The following is a 27,405-nucleotide window of genomic DNA, read 5'->3' as shown; positions in this document are numbered from 1 at the left end:
ATATATATATATATATATATATATATATATATATATATATATATATATATATATATATATATATATATATATATATATATATATGTTAGGAATAAAGTGTAATTGTTTTGATGAATCAAAAATGTACTTTTAGACCCCCAATTTTATTTTGAGTTTAATTGACATTAATTTTTTACCTAAGTCAAAGGCTAGTCAAATTAGAGAAGTTGATATGGCAAATACAAGTGTATAAAATTATTTTATATTTGTAAATCGTTTGCTTCCACTAAACAAGAAAAGAAGTTAATTCCAGCAATGGTCCCCCGACAATGTTGATTTTTCAAAATTGGTCATCGTCTTTTAATTTGGACGAAAAAGACACTTGACTATTGAATTTGTTCCGGCATTAGTCCTTCCGTTTGTGGCCGGTTAGTGGGGCGTTATGTTTAGGAGTAAATGAGTCTTTTCATATTATTTGACTTCTTCTTCTTTATTTTCACGTGTTGCCTTCACTTTCATTTCTCTTTTGTGAACTGCAACAGCTTCTCGCCACTATGACCACGCCGCCGGTTGATCTCGCCACTGCATCGTCGTTGCCATCTGGGTTGTTTCGCAGGCGGGGGAAGGAGAAGGAAGGGAAGAGACGTTTGATTTGGAGGCCGATTGCCGCAGAATCTGGTTGCAAGGCCGAGCTATGTTGGAAGGGGCTAGGGTTGGATATCTCGGTGGACTCCAGATTGGAACGCTCGAAAGGACTCTCCTATGTCTTTGGTATGGTTTCAACTCCCTCATCTACCTTATCATTTGATTAATCCTCAATCAATTTCACGTATATGTTCTCCAATCAGCCGATTTATGGACCTTGATTCGGCGACGAATCGTAGGTCGAGATCTATCGTGGCTAGGGTCCAATTGGAAATTGATGTTGCAAAACCGGTGTTAGATGGTGTATGGATTCAGATTGTGAGTGAGAAAGGAGAATGGAGACGATTGTGGCAGAGTATTGAGCCGGAGAAACTTCCGACGTACTGTGGGAGATGTGGCCGATATGGTCATGCCGCGGAGGTTTGCTAGGGCGCTGTTGGGAGGGAAAGACTGCCGGAGGTGGTAGAAACGGTGGAGGAGAGGTCGATAGAGGAGGGGGTTGAAGCATTCGAGCCTTGAGTTTAATCTTACATGCCATAATCTTTCTTCATATAGGATCTCGTGTGCAAGACATTTTATGACTTCTGGTTCTATGAATCTTCTGGTTCACATAGTCAGTTTTATGGAGATGGCAGTTCTGTTTCAATTGAGGTGTCTAAGAAAACTGAGCAAATTGTTGACATGATGAGAAGGATGCCAACCCATCAACCTCTTGTAACTGTGATTAAATGTAACTTAGCCCTTGATTTTTTCTTCCACAGTCCGCTAAAGCTGCTGGTATCAACCCTGTATCACTTGCTTCAGTTCGTAAGCGTTGTAAGCTTATGTGCAATTGCTTGTTGGAGAAAATACTACAGGTTCTTTGTTTTAACTTTTAATGCGTGTTGTTTGTTGGTTGCTCCTTTTTGTTGTTTTGTTTGTTGCATGCGATGGCATATGAATATCCAAATGCTCAGGTGACAGAAATGAATTATGGAGGAGAGGCTCGAATGCTTCCATATATGCTGCTGTTGCATGCCTTTTGTGTTGTGGATCCCACACATACTATAAAAAATAAGTCACTTATTGAAAAGACCTATTTACCCCCATACATAATGCCTTACTAACTGACCACAAACGGAAAGACTAATCCTGGAACAAATTCAATAGTCAAGTGTCTTTTTCGTCCAAATTAAAAGACGAGGACCAATTTTAGAAAATCAACATAGTCGGGGGACCATTGCTGGAATTAACTCATAAGTGGAAGAATGGTCAAGCACCATGGCAATCCTCGAAGACAAGGTCACAGGTTAAAGCCTCAAATTAATTATTTTTGAAGAATTAATTTATCAATGAGGCTGACTAGTACAAGTCAAAATTCAAGAAGTCAACATGAGATAAGTTCTCTCAGAAATCAATTTTAAGGAAAAGGTTGGCTGCTTAAGGATCAGGTTGATTTCAATTAATTGAGATGAGGATGACTCTCAAATTATTACTTAGAATATGACATTACAAACAGAGAGAATGAGGTCGATGCTGACATGGCAATTGAAGAGGATGACATCTCATAATTGAGAAGAGGTCGACTATGGTCGAATTGAAGGAGATGAGGCTAACTTCTACAAATGGAAAAAGGATGAGGACGAGGATGTCAAAAAGGATGAGGACGAGGATGACATCAATTCCAAGTCAGGATGAGGATGACTTTCAAATTGGGAAACAGGATGACCTCGGCAAGAAATATTTCAACAGAGCAAAATCAAATAGTTTCTACTTGGAGCTGATCTGATTTTAAATTGCGAAAAAGTCAACAATTTTTTCGGTGGAATTATTTAAGCTAAGTAAGTATCAACAGTTTGAATTATTTGAAAGATTTACTTGACTTATCTAATCAAGGAGTGAATAAGTCAAATATTCACACTTCTAGAAGGTGTAAGAAAGTCAAGATTGGTGGCTACAAATTACAAGGCCCATATTTGTCAGAATCTAGAAGACTAAATAAGCAAGCAAAATTCAAAATTGTGTGACAAGAGCCACCAAAGTCATTAAATATTGCAAATCAAGCTAGCAAGATCAGATCAAGTGGATGGAAGATTTGAAAAATCCACAACATGCAAATAACTTTTTCAAGTTATAAATGTCCAAGTAGACTTGAAGACAAACAAGAGCTTGCATATGGCCCTACAAGCTTAATATCTTATTTATTTGTTTTTTCCCTGGAGATGGCATTCCTCGCACTACCATTTAACAATGGGGACAAAAACAACAACAATGGTCGCAGCACGAAGTTGCCCATTCCGAACACCGGTGAACCTTGATTCATATATAGACCGGTGATATAGGGGTAGCATTCACGTGTATATCTCTACGATGCAAGTACCAACGTCAGTACCAAGTGGCTCAGCTGAAAAGCCGGAGAAGTTCAACTGTTCAAACTTCAAGAGGTGACAGCAAAAGATGTTGTTTTGCCTAGCAACTCTTGGCTTGGTAAGGTTCTTGGCCGAGAGTATCTTTGATGAGTTGAAAGAACAAGAGCGGGAAGTACAATCTGTGAGTACCTTGAAAGCTTGGAAGCACTATGACTTGTAGGGAATTGAAGACAGTTTTCAGCCACACTGATAACTTATATAATTCGTTTTTTATTATCAATATTTCTTTTAATATTTTTAAAAATTATAAATTTTAATTTGATTTTTATTTATTTTAATATTTATATAAGTATATAATATATTCCGTGTATCTCATGAGTAACATACCAATTAATAAATAAAATATTCAATTCTCTGCATACATCCATTTGTGGCAGTAAAAGAATTCAACTCTTCTGATCTAAACCATATCCTTAATCTTAGTGACAAGCCTATGAAAGAATGTGGTCTCATCATCTCCTAAGTCCTAAACTAAAAATAGTAGAAGATTCGATGTATGGACAAGAATATATTTAACTATGCTAAGACCTAAAAGAATTAAATGGAAAAAGAAATTGAAAATAAATAATTGAATAAATAAAATAATAGAATTCAAAGGCTGGCTGCCATTGAGGCAGTGGAGTCCTTGTTAAAGTGTTTTCTGAACCAAAGCGCTGAATATTTTGGATATCTTTTGAGCCCATCCTCGTAGTCCACATAGCACATTCCAAACCTAACGTTGTATCCATCTGTCCATTCAAAGTTGTCGAGAAATGACCATGCAAAGAAACCTTTGACGTTCACACCAACCCTACCAAACAAATTAATAAAAAAAAATTAATTAATTTCAACTACCCAAATAGCCAATTAGAAATAAACAAATAATTAAAAATATACATGTTAAGACTTAAGAGAAGAGAAAAGGAAACTCACTGAATAGCTTCTTTGAGGTATAAGAGATGATTGCGATAGAACTTTACTCTTTTGTAATCTGCAATCCCTTCCAGCTTTGAGAGACTACTGGAATCAGACATCCCTGAAATCACAACCGTCTAAAATAAATAAAATTTTTTTTTTCATAAACATTATTTCAAAAAATGACTTGTGATAAATAACTTGACAAATTATACCATGGATCAGAGTCCATCTTAACATATTATGTGTTTACAATTAAACACATAAACTATAGACATATAATATGTCAACTGTAGACATATAATTTTTGAATCACTGTCCGCAATATAAGGTAAATCGTAATTCATGGTATAGCAATTGAAAGAGATGACTTACCGTTTTCTGTAACATAAATTGTGGGATTGTTGTAGTTTTGCATGGTATAGACCAAAAGATTTCGAAGCCCTTCGGGATAGACGAACATATCACTTGATGCAGTCTGTCACAATCCATTATTGTATTAGTAAAACTTATGATAGATTATAAATATATCATTACACATAGCATCTTGAATAATAATTAAGCCATTTACTATAGAGAAAGTAATACGGAGTAATTAACTTACCGGTTCACCTATAGGTTTTCCATCTTTCTCAGCTGCAAAATTGAAGAAAAATCAAAAGGAAAGACGAAGGTTAATTGGCCGTCATATCAATTAAAAGAAACAAAAATATTTCAGAAAATTTCACTTATGGTCCCTACTATTATATATAAATCACATTTGGTTCTTAACTATTATAATTTTCTAATTAAGGGCAGGATTATGTAATTTATATCATATTTGGTCCTGGATTCCAATTTCTTGGCCAATTATGCACATTCGGCAATAGTTGATTGAAAAATTGAATGGCATGATCATATGTGATATAAATTACATAGTCATGCATCTAATTAACTAATTAGAATATGTTAATAGTGAAGAACCAGATGTGATTTATGTATAATAGTTAGGGGATCAAAAGTGAAATTTGTTCTGTTTTTTTTTTTTTTTAAAGAATGGTAGGTAGCTTACTTGAGAAGATGACTTGAGCATCGGTTGAGCTACTGACGTTGACGTTATTAACGGAGGTGGCATGAGCCACGTACTTGGCCGTGTAGTAATTTACGCCAAGAAAATCAAAAGAGCCTTTCAACATCGCCGCTTGATCGGCGGTGAACTCCGGCAGGCGTTTTCCGACGAGACTACGCATGGTGGAAGGATATTCCCCATACACCAACGGGTTAAGGAACCAGCCATACACAAAATCAAGGGCGCGTTTGGCTGCTTTAATATCAAGTTCGCTACTCGAATATGGTACCATCCATTGAGACACTATGGTTATACCAATCTCTCCCTTCTGAGATTCCTGGTACTTTTGCTTGTACAATTTCACTGTTGCAGCGTGGCAAAGGAGCAGATGGTGCGCAACAATGTAAGGCTCTGTGGCGGAGTTCCCACTGGGGCAGCCGGCGCCGGAAACCCAGGGAGAACACCGCCCCGGGGCGAAGACGCCGGCGTCATAGCCGGCGCTGGTGAACACGTAGGGCTCATTCATGGTGATCCAATGCTTCACTCTATCTCCGAATTCCTTGAAGCAGATCTCCGCAAAATCCACGAAATCATCTCTGCATGTACCCAATTAAGTTAAAGAAAATGAGTTAATTAGTATACAATTTAGTTTGATTTAGTCATCGACTTTTATTGTTGTACTTAATTGAGTCATCTGTTAGGATATGTGACTGTGTATTTTTTATTGAGTTAAGAAAATGCTTCTACATATCAATCCAGCCTTCTCGAGAAAATATGTGGTGATATAAAGAAATAAAATTGTGTCTGTTATAACTTTTGACACAGTGATAAATATTAATCTTATGATATCAGAGTCAATTGTCTCATCAAAAATAAACTGTGCAAGTGACTTATAGCTTTTGGTCTAGTGATCATATGAGAGACGCAAATTATACTGTGGACCATGGTCCACAATATGAACCACGGTTATAGCTGATACTGCCGTTGTGATGAACGAATACTGCAGTTGTGATGAACGAATACTGCAGTTGTGTTGAAAGGGAACTGCAATTGCGCAGAACAGAGGTTGTTTCATCCGTTCAACACACTGCAGTATCAGTTCAACACAACTGCTGTATCGTTCAACCCAACTGCAGTTCCAGATAAAACAACCTCGTTCTGCGCAATTATAGTTTTCTTTCAACACAACTGCAATATGATGCATGGTCCACAATGCATTGTGGACCATGTCCACGGTATAACTACTGGATGAGAGATGTTGGAACTTACACAACAAGAGGGCTAAGGAATCCGCTGTACTCATCCTCCAGTGCCTGAGGAAGATCCCAGTGGTAGATCGTCACAAAAGGCTGTATGCCATTTGCCAGAAGCTCATCGATGAGATTGTTGTAAAACGCAATCCCTTCTCTGTTCACTCCCCCACTTAACTTCCCACCTGATGATGATTACAAAAATTTTAGCATAATTAATATAATCATAAATACAATAAACAACCTAAAGCTTAATTAACCCATTAATTAAATTCAGGCTTACGTGGCAAAATTCTCGACCATGAAATTGATAATCTGAAAGCGTCAAGTCCTACGAACTTCATCAGTTTCACATCTTCCTGGAGATTAACAGCTATACCAAATCAGAGACCGTATAATATATATCTATAATAATGCATGCATGCGGCTTATATTAAATTATAATAATCAATTACTAAATCATCGTACCTTGTACGATTTATAAAAGTTGTCGGCTATATCTGCGTTGCTTCCATCTGATATTTTTTCTGTTGGGGGAAATAAGCAGTTATATATATATATATGCAGTCGACAAATTTATTAAACAAAATATTAGGAAAGAAAAAAATTGAATTTATTAATTACCTGGATAGCTGTGGATGTAATTATCCCAAATACTTGGCCCTCTGCCATCTCCAGATGTTGCTCCTTCGTACTGAATCAAACAACACAAATTAAAACAAGATTCATAAACTAGTACAAAATATATATTGGCATAGGTTAGTAAAAGCCAAATCCAACACCCGATCCATGGCTAGAGTATTTTTGGGCTGAGGCCTGTAAAGTACTTTAAAGAGCTAAATCCAACACCAACGTCTCAAAAATGAGTGGCAGTATAGGAAAATAAATTTGCGTCTTAGCTACTACCTATAACTTTTAGCTAATGGTATGGGTTTGATCTAACAAGTGGTATCAGAACTAGGTGGAAGAGGTAGTTGTTAGGCAAAGGTCACTAAAGGCCAAGTCTAACAACCAGTAGTTGAGAATTGTTGGGCCGAGGCTGGTAAGGGACTCAAAATAGCAAGTCCAGCATCCAGGTCTCAAAATTGTGTGGTGTATAAGAAAATAAAATTACACATTCATTACTAGCTATAAGTCTATAACTTTTGACTGTTGCACATTCGCTATTGGCTATAACTTTTGGCGTAGGGGTATCAGAATAGCATATTCCCACAGACGGAAAAAATCACGTTGACAGTAAAGTGTATACGTACTTGGTAGGCAGCGGAAGACGCTCCGAGCAAGAAACCTGCCGGAAAACTATTCCGGTTAACGGAACTAGAAGAGGAGCCGCCGTTGGCGTTTGCAAGTGGAAAGCAGATCAAAACAACAAGAAGAAGAGAGACCTTCATGGCTAGGATTGAGTGGATCAATATAAATTTTGAATGAAGTTTTTGTGTTAACCTGATCTGTTAGTTTCTATGAGGGAAAAGTAAGTGGTGGTGTTTGTTTGAAGCAGCACCCATCTCACCCTTTTATATACTTTTCATGGCAAAAGAACACGTGAGTGAAATGACACCAACTTGCAACAAAATAAAGAAGAAAAGGGAGGACAATGTCCAATATATATAAAATACTTCTGTTTTCACATGCATTGACCGTTTGACCATGCCATTATATTGGTACCAATTAATATAGGCAACAAGTCAACAACGGCCAACTTTCTTTAAATGCATTGCATTAGAGCTTAAAGTGTTCAAATAATCTCTATGCAATTATTTAAATGTAGAAACGTTTTTTTGAGTAACTCCATCAGGCTGCTATATATTAATTTGATAATTAAAAAATTTGCCTGTAAGGGCAGCCCAAGTGGTAAGAGAGTTACACTTGAAGCCGAGAGGTCGTGAGTTCGAACCTCAAGCCCTTGGGTGGGGCTTTTCTCACATACTCCCACAGTAAAGAGTGGAGTTTACCTCGTTAATCCAAAAAAAAAAAAGATAATTAAAAAATCTTAACTTTGACTTCCAATGCCAATAGTTAATCTGAATTCATTTCGCAAAGTAGACCCGTGTCTAAAATACACAATTCAATATGTAAATTGTATATTTTGGACCTAGGTTTAACTTGCATGGTGGATCCCATAACACAAAATATTTTTCCCTTCCAATGATAGCAGTAGCTATGTGGACATCCTAAGGTGATTTATTTCTTTGTGATTTTTTACCAGCTAAAATCACAAAGTTCTCACTTCTCAGTACTCCCTTGGTAGTGATTGAAGAAAGTTCCTCGTCATCCACAAAAGAAAATAAAAATAAAAATAATAAAGAAACACCTTTTTGACGCACGTGTCTGACTAGCTTATGTAATTGAAAAAAATGACTATATCTAAGAGGTGCAAGACAGCAAGTACATCGTGAAAAAAAAAAAAAGAGAAATAAATAAATAATGGTTTTATTTAAAAACTATTTGTTAGCTGATTTGATTTTGTTATAGGAATATGTTTGTTGAAGTTATATATTAGAGAAAATATTCGATAGATGCATAATTCATGAATAACACTTATAAACTATATCAATGCATAAAAAATAAAATTGTCACATTATTTTAAAAAAATGGCTATGGACTAAATCCCTGCATGCAATTAATATATAATCTCTCTAAAATAATTATATTTATTTACTAATTAAAAATCAGAAAATAGATATTAACCTTAATTTCAATTGATCAAATATCCCATATTTTTGTTGCGTAATGAAGGCATCAATTTTACCATTACGTGAGGAGAAATTCTTTGAATGAAGCATGAAATTGTTGTTAAAAATTGGGTTAGAAAGGATTATTCCATATATCCCTAGAATTGAACATAATTCATAAAGTTCACAATAATTTAATTTGTCGAGGCATAGCAGCTCAATTAGTCAACCAACTCAAAATAGTTTAATAAGTTTTGTTCTGCTACAGGGTGTCGAGTTCAAATTCTACCAAAGACAAAAAAAAAATGGTAGGATGAATTACACCATTCCCAAACCACTATGAAAGGTTTTCTACAAAATTGTAAAAGAATTTCAAAATGTGTATAAGTCTATTCATCCCCTAGACTTATATATACTCGGTACTAAACTGGGACCATCAATTATTGTAAGGGAAAGTAAAATATTAGGACTTTTTATTAAACAAAATTTATTTTGAGTAAGTGATCAAATTTATGGATTATTGCAAAGATGAACTTAGGGTGTGTTTGGTAACCTGTAAAATGACTTCTGGAAAATGTTTTCCGAGTTTTCTGTGTTTGGCAATGTCTGGAAAATGTGGTCAACGGAAAATGTTTTCCGTTGAGCAAGGAAAATCAGTTAATTTTTCCGGAAAATGACTTACAGAATTTTTTTCCGTAAGTCATTTTACGGAATCGCGCAGAATAGCTGTTTCGCATGTTTTCAACCAAAACCAAGTCATATCATCCATGACCATGGACCAAGGAGGTGAGGAAACCGCCGAAAACCTTTGCTACATTTTTTTTTATTTTTTATTTTTATTTTTAAAATTTTTTTAATTTTTATTTTTTTATAAATTCTTTTTTTTATTAAATACCATTATTTTAATAACTATTATAATTTTTTATATTTTAAATAAAACAATTACAATGTTTAATTATACAATTCTATCCATTTTCCAGAAAATGAACCAAACACACAAAGACAGTTTTCCATAATACATCCAAACACTGGAAATTAAACTGTTTTCCGGAAAATGACTCATTTTCCGGAAAACATTTTCCAGAAGTTATTTTCCTGCTTTTCAAACGGACCCTTAGTTCAAAACAATTTTCTCTATATGACACGATAACATTCGATGCATTAATGGTAAGTGTTATACGGTGCATCAAATACTGAAAATAATGAACTAAGGTATTAATAAAATATTGAAATATTAGCAAAGACGTACTTAAAAATTACTATATGATAATATTATAACAGTGATGACTTTGAGGAAATTGACTGATATAATTTATGAAATACTAATAATATATCTAGTGCATGGAGTAGCTCTCCCAAATGAGTGGTTATAGGTTCGAGCCTTAATGTAGACAATATTGACTCTTTCTATTTCAGTAGATTGAGAAAGTAGTTATGAACCTATACTATATTGTAAGAGAGTCGATAGTACTAAAAAAAGTGAATAAGTATAAATAGAAGAAAAAAAAAGAAAAAGAAAAAAAAGAGAACACCCGAGCTATTAAAGAAAAGTTCGATTACCACTTTAAGACCAAAATTATAAATTAGGACTAATGCGATAAAAAAATTTATTTGTTGATTTTTAAAATTTTTAACAATTTAAAAAATTATGAAAAAAGAAAAGAAAATGAGAATTTCGCCATTGTGCCAACAGCCATGGACGTGCAAATAAAGAGAAATAAATGAATAAAAAGAATGATAATAAGCCAAGCACCATAAGACTTGAAGTGAGAGGGTATCAACCATGGAAATCAGTGTGAGGTAGTTTATCGATCGGTGTAGAAATTTACAGAAAAAAATTAAAAAATTAAGAAAGACTGATTGATCACTGCCTGACTGGGTTTAATGTGGATTGGCCTGGTCAACATAATCTGCTTTGAATATACCTAATCTTACATAATAAAGAAGACTATATGTGTATAGTCGTGGGAGTTTTGATCATTATTTTGTTGGACACGAAACGCTATTTCCCACAACTTGTTTTTAACTGCAGCGAAGCATCAAGGAAACGAGTACAGCTACTGTGTGTTCGTTGTATGACTGTAAAAGTGGCCTTAATTGGCTTTTGTGATATGACCATCTTCTCATATCCACACAAGATGCTGTCTGCTACACCTACCATGCATTATTATTATTATTATTATTATTATTATTATTATTACTAGTTTTATACGCGCATTGCGCAAATGGGTTAATGCCCAATGTTTATATTTAAATAAATATTTGAAAGTATATCAATGCAGGATTATATAAGAGAAGTTTATACATAGGTAATTGAATGTCGAATCTTTTTATTTAAATATCTAACTCAAAGTATATGAATCCAAGATAATATAGAAAATTCATTATAATTATTACTAAGATAAATGTTTGCAACCTTGTAAAATCGATAGTCTAAATATTTGGTCTAAAAATGATAGTCTAAATAAATACTACTTTTAATTTGAATTTTTCTAAGTGTTCTTAATTCTCTTTTGAGTAACATTGTCATTGTCTTCATCTTTACTATTTGTTCTCTTCATTTTTGTTGGTAGTGTGTTATTCGTAATTCGGTTATTGTTGGTAGCATAGATGACAACGTCATGCAATGGGTTATGATATAGGAGCTATGGACTTTCTTTAGGTGTTATGCTTGGGGTTCATTTGTTTCAACCATTATTGTTGAATGAGTTATTATGGATAAAGAAATCCCTAGTTTAAGAAAAAAGATTAAATAAATTAATAAAAATTTGAAAACTTAAAATATTATGTATTCCAAAGATATTGAAAGGTAGTTTCTCGCTTCAATTTGTTGGGTTATGGGTTATTTGAGTACTTTCATTGTCAACAAATCCCCCAAGTAGTTAATATGATTGGTTTCAAACTATTCTTTTTTATTTTTTTCATGGTATTAAAGAAATACATATGTATCTTTTTTGGTGTAACTACTAATTTATTTAATTCAGTAAGAGTAAAATAGAATGATTCTGCTTCAATTTGTTGGGTTATTATTTAAGTACTCTCTTTGTCAACCAATCCCCAAATAGGGATTAGCTTCAAATTATTTTAAAATGTTTTTTTTTCATAGTATTAATAAAATACTTGGTAAATAAATATATAATATTATTTTGTACTATAACTTTGATATTTAATTACAAGATATTGTAAAAATAAGATAATGGACAATGTAATGAATATCAATTGATAAATTTGAATGTAAAGAATCTTTGCATGAGAGAAAATAAAGAAAGTATAACTAATGAAATTATTTCTCTTACTTAATTTAATTTTTTGATAATGAATAATTTTTTCAAATAAAGGCATTGTAGACACATAATTCTAAATTAAAGAAATACATATGTATCATTTTTTGTTGTAGCTACGAATTTATTTAATTTAATAAAAGTAAAATAGAGTGAGAAACTTAATTATGTCAAATTTGATTGAGATGGGTTCGAACCTAAGACCTTTCTTATAGAAATTAATGGGTAAGTTAAAAGTTAACGGAATATTAACGGAGAAGAGAATATTTAACGGAAAACTTAACGGATAATCATAAAAGTAAGGTTAAATTAGGTAATCTCTATTAATAATATTAATCTGAATTATCTTAACCATCTATTTGATTAAATAATTCATCTGAACCATCCATTTGATTAAATAATTTGACCGCCATTTTTTCTACCCATTTTAGGCCTAACTCTCTTTGGCTCTTATTAGTATAGTAGATTATTATTATTATTATTATTATTATTATTATTATTATACTCGTTGGTCTTAGTATTATTGTGACATGATCATTTTTTGTTATCTGTCAACAAATATGTTTAAATGACAACGTTAAACATGAGGGCATTCCGACCTATCTAACATACCATATTCTTAGGTCCCATATGTTTTACTGAATTGATTTTTTTTCTTAGATTTATATGCGTAATTCTACTTTTAGTTATTTTTTCATAAACCGCTCAATATCCCTAGATTTATATATAGGTGCTCCTCAACTTCTCTTTGCATGTCTTCTTCAGCTTTATGCAATCACAGACTTCAATCTTCACTCTTCACTCTTCATTGAGCAATAGCTTCTTGCATTACTGCTTGTGCGCTATACTATGCGCCTCTGCAACACACATGACAATAACGTGCCAACAACTCGCCTGATCGCTGCCTTAGCCTCAAGCTTTCGGGTAACAGCTCCATTGATCGTTGCGAGTCATCACTCATGAAGCAACAACACCTCAAGTTCAAATGATCAAATTGTTAACCTTAAATTTCTAATTTCACAAATTCTTGAATATTGTATGAAGTTTTCTTGCATGTTAGATTTGTTAAAATTAATTTGTGCCGCTCTACATTTCGGATTTCTCTTCTTCATTTGTGTTTTGGTATTTGAAACCTATGTTAAAGATTAATTCTTGAAGTATTATTTTTGACTTTGTTGCAACATTATTTTCCTTCCCGCCTATGCATTTCAAGATTCTTCAACTCCAAAAGTATTTCTCCCACTCCAACTATATAAGGTAAGTTTTATATGTCCAAGTACATAACTAATTAATGTTCTTAATATTTATGAACTAATTTAGCAATTATTTATAGAATGTCATCTCTTAGTTTTGATACTTTATCTTCAGCATAATTTAGGTATAGTTTTTGTTGTAAATGTGGTGATCTATTACCAATGAATGTGTCATGTAGTTATGTCAATCCCGGTAAAAGATACAAAGCTCGTCCACTTTATGGAGTAAGTTTTTTATTTTTCTAAAAAATTATTATTTGAATGGCATTTTAAAAATAGAATAATTGAAAAATTAAAACTGCAACTTGTTTTGAAGAGTTAGAGATGCATATTGCAATGGTAAAAAGTTAGGGGCTAAAATTGCTAGTAAGGAACAACTGATGGACTAAAATTAAAATTTTTTCCTTAAATTATTAGCAACAATAATAAAAAATTAACAATAACAAGACGGTGAATGTACGTAGTAGATACCCAAATAGAGTTAGAACCATCTAAGGTCCTTCGAGTTCGAGTATAGTGGTTTAGACACGTTTAGTCCTAAACTTTCAAATTGACCACCCTTGGTCCTTCAACTTTCAAATTATTACCATCCGTTGTTCAAGTTAACCATCCACGGTCCTTCAACTATCAAATTTTAACCACCCACGGTAAACTTAGATCACAGATGGTAACAATTTGAAAGTCAAAGGACCAGTCATTTTGAAAATTTAGGACTAAATGTGGCTAAGTCACTATACTTGGAAGACCCATATGACATTAACTCTACCCAAATAAACCAATTGTTATACGGTAGATTATTACATATTTATTTTTAGTAAATTTATTATATTTTAATTGATATTTATATTTAATGTTTATAATACATTAAAAATGAATCAGTATGAATAAACTTTATAATTTGTATCATAGTTTATGGCATAATTTGTACAAGGACAACGACAAAGGACGATTCCTGAAAGGTTAGGAGTGTGGGACCGCAGAATTCTTTAACGGATAGTGTTTTGCAAGGGAGGACTTGCACGTGATTATTCATGCAATTACAATTAAAAAACATTAAAAAAAAAAAAAAGTCCTTCCTTAATTTCTTCACTTTGCTCTTTCTCACCTCTATCCTCTCTGTTGGAGCCCACTCCCTCTCCAAATCGAGAAATTGAGATATCATTTTGCTGCGCTGCTGATGACTCTCAACTCACAATCACAAGGTATCTTTCTTCTTCACTTCATTTATTGTTCCATCCTGTACAACAACTAACACCAAGACAATTTTGTTCTTGTATTAATACTTATTATTTAGTTTGGTTTGGATCTATAAATAGTTAGATCAGTTAGTTAGTTCCATTGAGAGTATTTCGTCAGATTAGTTCCCTTGAATATATGTTTTTCTCAATATAATTAGTTGAATTGATAGATTTCAATTTTACTTCCTTTAACTTGTAATGTTTAACAGAATTATTCTCTGAATTATTGTATTACAGAGACAGTCACAGTCAAATAATTAGTCTGCAAATGGGTAGTTTGTATTCCTATATGTATGCCTTGGCTCTGCTTGGCAGCTTAGCCAATCCGTTGCTTTGCTTAGCCCATCATAACCATGTGGCCCTCTTTGTGTTTGGGGACTCGCTCTTTGATCCTGGCAACAATAACTACATCAACACCACTACTGATTTCCAGGCCAATTTTTGGCCCTATGGTCACTCATTTTTCAAGTACCCAACAGGCAGGTTTTCTGATGGTCGCCTCGTCCCGGATTTTATTGGTAAGACTAGCTAATTCATTATTTCTCGGTTTATTCGACTGGTTCATATATAGATGCCCTCACTAATTATATATCTTTGGTTACAACTTACAAGCTGAATTTGGCAAGCTGCCATTAATTCCGGGGTATTTCCAGGCGGAGGAGCATTGTGGATTTATTAATGGGGTGAACTTTGCATCTGGCGGCGCTGGCAGTCTTGTAGAAACCCATTCTGGTTTTGTGCGTTTATAACTAAAAGTCTAAGTTGATAGTTAGATTGTACATTTATGTTTATATATTACATCTCAACAGTCAACATTGAAGCTAGCTAGTAAGGAAACAGAGATTTTTTGTTTGATTTTTGTGAATGCAGGTAATTGATCTTAAAACGCAACTGCAGTATTTCAAGAACGTTGTAAAGCAGTTGAAGGGGAAGTTAGGGGACAAAGAATCGAACAAATTGCTGTCCAGTGCCGTTTACATGTTTAGCAATGGCGGCAATGACTACTTCAGCCCTTTCACTACAAATTCCACCATCTTTAATTCACATACTAAGGAGGAATATGTGGACATAGTTATTGATAGTTTTATTGATGTTATCAAGGTAAGCTCAGTTATTAATGCCATATGGAGTTCTCCGAATATACTAATTTTATTACGTTTAATCTTAAATTTTTAAATTTATATCTATACATGGTCCTTCACTTTCAAATTGTTTTCATTTGTGATCCAAGTTAAGTACCTATGGTCATTAACTTTCAAAATTTAACCATCTCTGATCCTTCTAGAAGGACTACAACTGGTTAAAATTTGATATACAGTTGAAGAAACATGAATGGTTAACTTGGACTATATATGGTAAGAATTTGAAAGTTGAAAGTCTATCGGGTGGTAAATTTAAAAGTTTAGAATTAAACGCAACAAAAACTATACTCCGTATACTCCGAAAACTCAGATGGTATTAACTCTTATTTGTTAATCCTCAAAATTTGAAATTTTAGTTTACCAAACTCTATAGTAGTGTGCTTCTCCGATCCATTTCAACAGGAAGTATACAAGGAAGGAGGAAGAAAATTTGTCATTTTCTCTGCGGCACCTTTAGGCTGCTTGCCAAATTCTAGGGCTCTAAAGTTTCAACAAACAAATAGAACTGGCTGCGAGAAGAAATTCCAAGTCTTGGCAGAGATACATAATAAGGTTTTACCAAAAAAGCTCATCAAACTAGAGAAGACATTACAGGGGTTTAAGTATTCCTACTTTGATTTCTTCAAGGCTGCCACTGATATAATTGATCACCCATCGAGATATGGTATGTACTTTAATTTAGTATAATGTATTAATTAGACTAGAATTAATACTTCCAATGGTCCTTCTAGTATTGTGTTATTACTAGCAAATGTCCTCCGAGTATAAAATAATCAGCAAACATTCTACGAGTATCAAAAAGTGACTAACAAATGTCATGCGAGTATAATAAAATGACCACATGTGATCTTCCATTAGCAAAGGCATGAAAGTGGCGTTATATTTACGACTTTGGTCATTTTTGATACTCGGAGGTCGTTTGCTGATCATTTTATACTCGGAGAACATTTGCTGGTAATAGCACAATATTTGAAGGACGATTAGAGGTATTAATTCGATTAGACAACTAATACTTGCAACGATAAATTATTATATATATGTATGTTTTCAGGGTTCAAAGAGGCAAAGACAGCATGTTGTGGTAGTGGTCCTTTTAGAGGATTGTACAGTTGTGGGGGTAAAAGGGGGCAATTGAAAGAGTATGAGCTCTGCAAAGATGTCAGGGATTATATGTTTTTTGATAGTTTTCACCCCACAGATAAGTCTAACCTGCACTTTGCTACATTACTTTGGAATGGGGTCCCTAATGTTGTTAGGTCTTACAGTGTGAAGTCCTTATTTGAACAAATGTAGTAGCTTATCCTGAGTGAGTTAATTTCTATGCATAAATAAAAATAAAACATGTTTTTTCTTGGCAATTTATATCATGCATAGCATGCACATAGCATTATGGATCATGGATTGAAACAACGATGTATAGAAATCATATTCGTAAGGTACAAAATTTCATAGCGAAAAACACAAAAAAGCACAACACAAGAAACATAACATAACATTATTGACCCAACTGGATTGAAAAGACAATATACAAAATTCATACTTGAGATACAAAATTTTATAACACAAGAAATAAAAAATCATAACACAAGATCCAAATACATTCTATATATATATATATATATATACTTATATTTCAAATATGATTTAGATACATAATTTGTGTTCATAGGTACAAAATTTCACAACACAGGACATATAAATTAATAGCATAAGACATAATTACTAATTTAATCCAGGTACAGAATTCATACTAATAAGCTACACAATTTTATAACGCAAGACACAAAAAATCATAATACAAAATACAAAAACATACTTAGTTGAGGGAAGAGAAAAAAAAATCCATTTAAAGGTCCAGGTCCACCCAGGGAGAATCGTCTTGTCACTGGGAATCAAACCTAGATTCTTTCAAAATTCTTCCTCACAAAGAAAGCTCACTTGCCACTTGAACTACCCCATTGGGTTAGTAATCTATTATATTAAATTTGCTAGAAAACTATTCGAATTAATAGAGCTGGAAGAGAAGCATCTTTGGAAGTTGGAAGCAAGAAGTTCAAACCAAAAATACGTTTGAGATGCTACCATGCTGGTCCAAGTATTGTAACATGTAATTAACTAGGCGACTAAAGGCCATTATAGACCTAATTCAATTTGCTATCCTTTAAGTATAAAATGAGAGGAAGCTATGTATCCTTATTAAAGTATAAAGTTAGAATAGAAAAGAAAAAAAAATGATTCATGTAAGTTTATCCTACATTGTCATGTTTTTCAAAAGTGTGATTTAGTCCTACACACCTAGTGAGAACACCAATATAAAGTACGGAGTACTTTCTATACCATGGTCACCTTATTTATACACCTCATTGCATGCACACACGCGTGAACGACCGTGCACACATGTGTGCACGGAACGCCTACTGCACGACACAGGCATATAAAGCCTTCCAGTCCTGTGTCGTGTTTATTTTGAAGTAGGAACGTCGTAACATTTTAGTGAATCAATTGAGTACCAATGAAAGAAATATTTGTGTAATAACGTTGTGATAATTGATAGGTAATGATCAACATGGAGTTGGGGAGAACGAATGCAATATGGATTTGGTTACTGGTTGGTAAGGGAAGATGGAAGAAATGCTATCAACATGGCAGCATCTTAAAGGTGAGTTCCAAAGGGCCAAACAATAAACACACCAAAACGCCACCAGCAAAACAGTCCTAGAAACTATATTGGGCACAACAAAACCGGGTGAGATCGGCATTAAAGCACCCAAGATCGCGAACAACAAAGGATGTGGGAAGAGACTCAAGTGCAAGAAAGAAAAAGCACCAATAGCAGGCCATGCACACACATACCTGTAAACAAATTTGTTAAAGCATCCTGAAATTTCGACTAAAATTTGTGGTGAAACGTTTCTTAAACTTTCAGCATTCATTTATTGTCCAGATTTCGACAAACTATACATGTAATATTACAGGTTCATTTTGGACAGAGTGTGCTTTAATTGAAAGATGTCAACTCGATCGGACATAAATTGAAATCAAATGCTTAGTTTTGGATGGCTGAATTGTTAATCAATAAGCATTATCATATTCATGCGTGCATGCAAATTTGAAATTGAAATCTCATATTTCAATTTTTGAATTCCTTGTTAACAAACACCAATAGCAGGGCATGCACACACATACTCGTATGTCTCGGATCATCAAAGTACAAAGTCGAATAAGAAACAATAAATTGAGCATGACAAACTAAAGGAACATAGCCTACATACAACATATCTGATGAACGCACACAAATGATCTAATACTCACCATACCCGCGAGGGATTCACCATAGTTCAACACTAAAATCTGACAAATATAATGCACACACTAAATATGACAAACGCACACAGTAGAATCATGAGGAATACATGGTAGTACATATGTACAACCCAGAAGACACAAACAAAAAGGAACAAAAAAACTCTAATTCAAACCCTAACCCACCCGCCCCCACCCAAAATAGACAACAGTAAATGTTACAAAAATGGCCAGCAAAACAGCAGAAAATCCTAAAATTTACAAAATTACAAATAAAAAATAGCAACGAAAATGTCCTCACCACACGAGAACGCCAAAAACAACGAAAATGCCAAAAGTTTGAAAAGGAATACCTCGACCAATGCCCCTAGCAGGTGGTCCCCGACGCTTGGCTCGACTGCGGACCCCACCCGGCGGCACCGGCGACCATTGCTACGTGGAGACCACCGTCGAAATCAACAAAGAGAATGCCAACGTTTCGTACACCAACCTGCGACTGAAGCGAGAAACTCACAGATAAAAACCAATTAATTCGGAAGCGTGTGACATGCCCCTAGAATGACACTAGGTTACAACCCAATAAAAAACCAAAATTACCCCCCTTAAAAATAAAAACACCAGCAAACAAATAAAATATCCCACCCAATCCACACATAAATCCAACCGTCAAAATCAACCATCCAACGGTGCTCGGCAGTCCACACATTTGTATTATAAAGGGTGTTTTTATTTGAATGTAATTCCATATATATATATATATATATATATAAACTTAGTGTTCTGTGCGTGTGTTCTGTGTATGCACAGAACACTAAGTTTGTATATTATATATTAGATATATATATAAATATTATATTATATATTATATATATTATATTATATATTGAATTGTTACATATGGAATCACTACATGTGAAAACTCGGGCAAATTATATTGTGGACCATAATCATGATTGATACTGCGGTTGTGTTGAACAGATACTGCAGTTGTATTGAAAAGATATTGAAGTTGTGTTAAAAAGAAACTGCAGTTGCGCGAAACAGAGGCTATTCATCTGTTCAACACTGCTGCAGTATCCTTTCAACACAACTGCAGTATCCGTTCAACACAACTACAGTTCTAGATGGATGACACGGTCTTTGTTCCGCACAACTGCAGTTTCCTTTCAACACAACTGCAGTATCCATTCAACACAACTGCAGTATCAGTTCAATACAACTGCAATATCAGTCATAATTCATGGTCCACAATGCATTATGAACCATAGTCCATGGTATAACAACGGGTGAAAACCTGGTTAGTGCTACAATATAATCAATCATTATTGTATGAAATATGATCCACACAACTGTGTGGACTATATACAAAAAGTACATTTTAATATATTAAAAAGTACATTATTTTTGTACATAAAGTACAATATTTTAGAGTACATTATTTAAGTATTGAAAGTACATTATTTTATATATACTATGAAATAATGTACCTTCAATACAAAAATAATGTACTTTTAAAGTAATAAAAATGTACCTTATATTTATGGCCCACACAGCTACATGGACCATGGCCTACACAATAATTTCGCGTGCTCCCATGGCCGTAACTTGCTAAATTTGTAAAGTTAGGTCTCAAATGCACCATTTTGTCTATTTAGGTCACTTTATTGGATGTTTATTTTTCTTCATCATTAGGGATATAATACCCAAATGGCTGCATATACTATGTGTATATATTTATAAGAAAAAAAGTCAAATAAGCCCCTAAGTCCATAGAAATATAGAATAGTGTAATCTGAGTCTTTTAAAAAAATTCCAATCAAACTCTTTAAATTCCATTGAGCCTTAATGTAACATATTTAGCGGTCATTGCTTATTTGATGTATACATGACTTTTCTAATGCTAATATAGATCTAAGTATATATAATAGAAAAATTAATTTTATGATTCTCATTTTGTAATACAATTTTATTTAGCTTAAAATTATCATTATTACTCAGTATTTATAACCAATTATAAAAAAAATTAAGTAATTTCATGTCAAGATGATAATATTAAGAAGTAAATTTAAAATGAGATCATTATATAATTCTTAATATTGAATTCGCAAAACAATTAAATAGAAAAAATCCAATAAAATAACATTAATAAGTCATATAATGAATATTTGGAAAAAAAATTGTGATAGGGTATAATGTTATGTAGAGAAAATATAATCTAATCATCTATCAAAAAGTTATCCAATTTTCATAATATATGTGGCCCTATAAATATCATTTCATCTTTGCATAATAGCCAACACAAGATAAGGAATAAAAAATCACAAAAACTAAGGATTTGTTTGAAAATCAAGAAAATTAATTCTGGAAACCTAGTTGCCCTAACACAATAAATTCAATAGTGTGTGCGTTCTGCGTGCACTGTATGTTCGTCATGTGTGTATTGTACATGTATCGTGTGTCGTGTATGCACTTTATTCCTATAACAATTAAATAGAAAAATATAGTAAAGTAACATTAATAAGTCATATAATGAATATTAAGAAAAAAAATTGTGACAGGGTGTAACATTACTATAAAGAAAATATAATCTAATTATCTATCAAAAATTTATCCAATTTTCATAATATATGTGGCCCTATAAATATCATTTCATCTTTGCATAATAGCCAACACAAGATAAGTAATAAAAAAATCACAAACACTAAGGATTTGTTTGAAAATCAAGAAAATGAATTCTGGAAACTTAGTTGCCCTAACACAATAAATTCAATAGTGTGTGCGTTCTGCGTGCACTGTATGTTCGTCGTGTGTGTATTGTACATGTATCGTGTGTCGTGTGTGCACTTTATTCCCATAACAATTAAATAGAAAAATATAATAAAATATCATTAATAAGTCATATAATGAATATTAAGAAAACAAATTGTGACAGGGTGCAACATTACTGTAAAGAAAATATAATCTAATTATCTATAAAAAAATTATACAATTTTCATAATATATGTGGCCCTATAAATATCATTTCATCTGCATAATAGCCAACACAAGATAAAGAATAAAAAATCAGAAAGACTAAGGATGTGTTTGAAAATCAAGAAAATGAATTCTGGAAACCTAGTTACCCTAACACAATAAATTCAATAGTGTGTGCGTTCTGCGTGCACTGTATGTTCGTCGTGTGTGTATTGTACATGCATCGTGTGTCATGCGTGCACTTTATTCCCATAACAATTAAATAGAAAAAATCTAATAAAATAACATTAATAAGTCATATAATGAATATTAAGAAAAAATTGTGACAGGGTGTAACATTACTGTAAAGAAAATATAATCTAATTATCTATCAAAAATTTATCCAATTTTCATAATATATGTGGCCCTATAAATATCATTTCATCTGCATAATAGCCAACACAAGATAAAGATTAAAAGACCCGAAAGACTAAGGATGTGTTTGAAAATCAAGAAAATGAATTCTGGAAACCTAGTTACCCTAACACAATAAATTCAATAGTGTGTGCATTCTGTGTGCACTATATGTTCGTCGTGTGTGCATTGTACATGCATCGTGTTTCGTGTGTGTACTTTATGTTCATGAACTAGAAATGACCACATTTATCGATATTCTTACATTAAACCAACATGTTATACATATATTTTGAAATTATATTAAGCAAAATAAATCATGAAATTTAAAAGGAGTTGTTTAACAAATTAATTGTAAATAATACAAGTAAAATAAAATAAAGAGATTATTATTGTGAATTTGGACGTATTCACGTGTGAATTATCGCATGGTATCAATTGCTGGAAAGCAATAGGTAGAAAAAACAAAGAGAAGAGAAGAAGAACAAGTTAACTCAGAAACCCCAAAACCATATTCTCATTATTAGATCACCGCAAAAATAAAAATACAACATGGAGTAAATAGGATACGATACATGATCCTAGAAAATAGGACAATGGCCATCAAAATAAATATTTTTACAACAGTACAACACTCCACCATTATTTTACTACACTCATGCCTCGTTAAAAACCTTGCTAGAAAAACCATGTAGGAAAAACTAGTCAACGAAAAGAGTGCATGATGTATTTCAAACATTAGGAAAAGAGTACATGTGTTATACGGGTTGCCTCACTAAAAACCTTAGGCTAAGAAAAACCCGATGGGGAAAAGGTTAGCTAAGGAAAAAGAGTACAACCATAAATCAATCATAAACCTTCAGGGTATAATCTTCAGGATAACCAGTCATAAACCTTCAACATATAATCTTCAGGATTTTGGGTCTGTCTATTTATGTATTTATCTGCAACTTTCCCCTTTTGGCATTATTATATCATACTCATGATTCGTTAAAAACCTCACTAAAAAAACCCAATGGAAAAAATATGGTGAGGAAAAGGGTACATGATACATGTGCTCATGTGTTGCACTAGCTTTCTCGTTAAAATAAAAACCTTTAATTAAGAAAATTATATCGAAACTCAGTTAAAGGAAAAAAAGAGTACAATTGTTGATTTTTAGGACCAAATCTTCATGATTGATTCAAGTCTAATTCTGGATTGACTTAAATAAATGTCACTCCCCTTGAAGATAACAATCTACAAATTCTACACGTTCTAATATAAAATAATTCTCAAAAGTAAGTGCAAAGAAATGATATCGTACAATTTTCAAGATTGTTTCTAGAGTGAACATTTTGTATAATAATCTCGTAACTCTTCTAGAGTTCATGTGAGTTGAATTTTGACACTATATATACTTTGTCAAATATTTATAAATGTACTCATTTTTCATTTGTACAACACCAGCTTTATTGTCATCATATATGACATTGGGGGTAAAAATATAACATAACTAGTTTAGGACTTGACATCATGAGAATCAAATAAAATAGTCAGTACCCAATTAGCCATTAAAACCACATATTGGTTTCTCATAAAAATGCCAAAATCTTTGTACCTCAAAGATATTGTAGGATATGCTAAACACTATTTCATTGCAAACAAAACATTAAATGTTGCTAGCAATTTCGCAGAAACAATGTTAGGCCTAATGCAATCTTGGAACTTCTGGTTCTATAATAATGTTCTAATAACATAGAAATAATAGACTTCCAGTCTCAAAATATCCTCATTATTATCTTCGAGTCTAAACGGTTCCTTATCTACTTCAAGAGATTGGATAACTGTTAGTATGACAAGTAAATGAGACTTATCCATTCAAAAAATCTTCAAGACAATTTTCAAGTAGGCAAGTATGACAAGTAAATGAGACTTATCCATTCAAAAAAATTTTCAAGATAATTTTCAAGTAGGCTAACTAGTGTATAAAACTCCTTCAAGGAAAAGCTAGATCTTCAGGTCAAGACAGTACTTGGATTAATCTTCAAGACAATTTTCAAGTAGGCTAACTAGTGTATAAAACTCCTTCAAGGAAAAGGAGGCTGTTCATAATTACTTTCTCAACCTACTGAATCAGAAAGAGTCGATATCGCCTCCACTGAGGCTTGTTTATCTTTTGAATTTCTGGTTTAGTAATCTACTAAACTTCTAGTTCACTAACTAGTACGTGCATTTGAATACTGAAGATCTTTTCATTCCATTAAGTTTGTGCTCTTATCTCCCCCTAATCCCGAGAAACGATCTTCATAAAGTATGCAGTTAGCGTACCATATTGTATATTGAAAACAAACGCGGGTGAATTAACACCAACTTGTAAGAAATTTGAAATTAAAAATTTGAATAATAATACTGATGGGGATAGACTAAGGCTCGGTATTCGAAGCTCGATGTGGACGAGAGAGACGACCAATAAAGAGGAGGAGAGGGCTTAAAGGAAGATAGGATGGCATGGTGAAGGTCGGACGGAGATAAGTCGGTCGACCGGAGGTGATTTAATGGACTGCTCTATGGGGCACGTTCAAGGAAGAGTTTGATAATGAAAAAAATATGCTTGGTGGTTCCTTAGGTGAAAAGGCAGTTGAAGATCTTAGACTGAGAGTGATTGAACATAACATCGAAACGATTAACCACCATGGATGAAAAGTCGGGCTAGGGAAGCGAGAAGAGGACGAGTCGGACCGGACCGACCTTGAAGGGGTCGGTGTAAGAAAGACGGTGCAAGAAGGGCGGGGTAAGACATGCGGTTACGGGAGTTACAAGAAAGTAAAAGTTACGAAGCAATGGTAACCACTCGGAGTCGTCAAGGTCAGGGACAAGGAAGAACGCAAGCTCAAGCATGAGCAAACGGTACTGCTAGACAAACCATTTCCCAGGGGAGGGACCTGCGAGAGTAGTTGTCTTAATCAATCTCATGCCCAAAGCGGGCAAAGACAAGCGGAGAACCGCCCTGCTAATGGGGTCCGAGTCGAAGAGGCGCCACTGCCTCCTATACTAGTCGCACCAGAGTAACCCGAGCGATTGGGATTCTGGGTATGCTTACTCGGCTAGTGGAAGTCCAGGAGCGAGAGGTTTGACTCCATGAAAGAGAAGGACCTCCGAAGGCTCAACAAGCAAGGTCCGTTCGGCCAGTGGAACAAGAAAGGTCGGCCGCTTTACACCGATCTCCATCGAGGTCGAGAGGACCGCGTCAGTCCGTTTTCAACAGGCTCACGAACCAAGAAATACCAGGTGATGAAGATATGAGGGAGGTCGATCCTAACGAGCCTAGAAATAGGCGGGAGCGACAATATCACGAGGTCCAGAGGCGCGTCGAGGAACACTTGGTCCATGAAAGTAGCAGAGAGTCGCGTTTGGAAAGAGGTCAGATGCTGGAAGACGTTGTCGCATTAGCATGACAAGTGCGGGATTTAGAGAACTAGATGAATGGAAACCTCGGCGCCGCCCAATGTTTTTTGCGAGTGTGTCCATTCTCCCAGGAAATCATGTCCTTCCGGACCCCAGCAAAGTTTAAGTTGCCCGAGAACCTAACATACGACAGAATTGGAGACCCAAGGTAGAAATTACTTAGCTTCCAAGCTCGGATGCAGATTCATGGCGCCGAAGACCCGCTGATGTGTAAGGCCTTCCTGACAACTCTAACCAGTTTGGCGCAAAGGTGGTGCATGAGACTATCTGAGCATTCTATTAATAGCTTTGCGCAGATGGTCGAGCTCTTCTTGACCAATTACGCCGCTTACCTACGACCATAGAAGAATTTCTTGTACCTGTCTAGGGTCAAACAAGACCCTGGGGAATCACTTAGGTCGTACCTAGCGAGGTTACAGAAAGAGGTTCAGGCGGTGGACGATCTAGACGACAAGACATTGTTGATCTTGTTTATGGAGAACTCAAGGTTAGGGAAGCTGTACACCAACCTCCATACTGAGTGGCCAAGCTCGTACGCCCAAGCCATTCAAAGGGCTAATCATCACGCTAACGCCAAAGACGCGGTAAAACAGAAGAGGATTTAGGAAGGAGGGTCGTCACGACCCAAGAAGCCTCGTGTAGAGGAATCACGTGCCTGTAGATTCGATAAGAGTCAGCTAGGTGGATAGGAGGTTGGTCGGAACCCTAAAAGAATGGGTGTCCTACCATTCTGACAACAGCCTGTTGCAGTTCAAGAGGTGTAAGCTCAGCCTCAAATAGAGGCACAACCAGCTAGCGTACCCGCGACCGCTGGTTAGACCTCTAGGACAGGTAAATATTGTCAATTGCATCGGTCGACCACCAATTCGATTGAGGAGTGCGACTTCTTGAAGAAAGAGATAGAAGCTATCATACAAAGGAATACCTCGACTCAGTGGCATCAGGGTTTGCCCTGACAGCGTGGGAACCAAGGTTAGTCGTTTTTTCCGACCAAGAGTTAGTCGTTTCCGGTGGTGTTGGCCTGCCGTTTGACCATCCGTGGTTGATAAAACCAACATATATGATTGTTGGATCCCAAATATATACTTTGTTTGGAGTGTGTTTGTTGCTATAAGAGTAGAGCTTGTACACTAGCCACACATTCACACACTTGATGCTCGATACGAGAGTATTTCGTGTGTTAAGGATAATTTATTCTTTGTGTTCTTATTTGGGCAACTTTAGGTTGAATTTCCACGAGAGTGGAGTTCAAGGTGAGGTTGCAAGTCCAAATAGCTATGAGAGTAATATTTTGACACTTTTGTGCATCTCAGTTACCCTATCCCTTTTTTTTAATCCCCTAATCCTTAGTAGAATAATTGGCATCTTAGCTTGAATCAACCAAGTCCCGATCCTTTGTTTTACTTGTCCAATTTGTTATTTTCTAAATCATATCAACGAAACTCATTAACAATAGGCCTAGCTTCTATAAGAGTAGTT

The 27,405-nt window shown here is 34.4% G+C and overlaps 3 protein-coding genes across 5 annotated transcripts; 2 read left to right on the top strand and 1 right to left on the bottom strand.

The window, feature by feature from the left end:
* Positions 1-506: 506 nt before the first annotated feature.
* On the top strand, positions 507-1,654 carry LOC116030333 (sister chromatid cohesion protein SCC2-like). 3 transcript variants are annotated; one of them, XM_031272559.1, is made up of 3 exons: positions 507-750; positions 1,180-1,481; positions 1,581-1,654. In XM_031272559.1, the coding sequence occupies exons 1-3, from the start codon at positions 742-744 to the stop codon at positions 1,582-1,584; spliced, it is 315 nt and encodes a 104-aa protein (XP_031128419.1). In that variant the 5' UTR covers positions 507-741; the 3' UTR covers positions 1,585-1,654. The 3 variants fall into 3 exon arrangements, 1 of the variants encoding a protein (XP_031128419.1); XR_004100399.1 differs by lacking the exon at positions 1,581-1,654 and having other exon boundaries at positions 864-1,521; XR_004100400.1 differs by lacking the exon at positions 1,581-1,654 and having other exon boundaries at positions 828-1,521.
* A 1,690-nt stretch (positions 1,655-3,344) lies between these two features.
* On the bottom strand, positions 3,345-7,698 carry LOC116028794 (beta-glucosidase 12-like). Its single transcript, XM_031270617.1, has 10 exons — positions 7,478-7,698; positions 6,849-6,918; positions 6,693-6,751; positions 6,508-6,583; positions 6,244-6,409; positions 4,978-5,570; positions 4,531-4,562; positions 4,302-4,404; positions 3,945-4,047; positions 3,345-3,822 (listed from the first exon to the last, which is right to left on the bottom strand). The coding sequence occupies exons 1-10, from the start codon at positions 7,613-7,615 to the stop codon at positions 3,624-3,626; spliced, it is 1,539 nt and encodes a 512-aa protein (XP_031126477.1). The 5' UTR covers positions 7,616-7,698; the 3' UTR covers positions 3,345-3,623.
* A 6,821-nt stretch (positions 7,699-14,519) lies between these two features.
* LOC116028544 (GDSL esterase/lipase 1-like) lies at positions 14,520-17,168 on the top strand. The gene is made up of 6 exons (XM_031270277.1): positions 14,520-14,632; positions 14,906-15,186; positions 15,281-15,405; positions 15,539-15,769; positions 16,213-16,474; positions 16,862-17,168. Exons 2-6 carry the CDS (start codon positions 14,937-14,939, stop codon positions 17,101-17,103), a joined length of 1,110 nt encoding a protein of 369 aa, XP_031126137.1. The 5' UTR covers positions 14,520-14,632; positions 14,906-14,936; the 3' UTR covers positions 17,104-17,168.
* Positions 17,169-27,405: the final 10,237 nt, after the last annotated feature.

Source organism: Ipomoea triloba, chromosome 9 (genome assembly GCF_003576645.1).
Source record: "Ipomoea triloba cultivar NCNSP0323 chromosome 9, ASM357664v1".
NCBI lineage: Eukaryota > Viridiplantae > Streptophyta > Magnoliopsida > Solanales > Convolvulaceae > Ipomoea > Ipomoea triloba.
The sequence above is the reverse complement of the archived record's forward strand: the minus strand, read 5'-3'. Positions and strand labels throughout refer to the sequence as shown.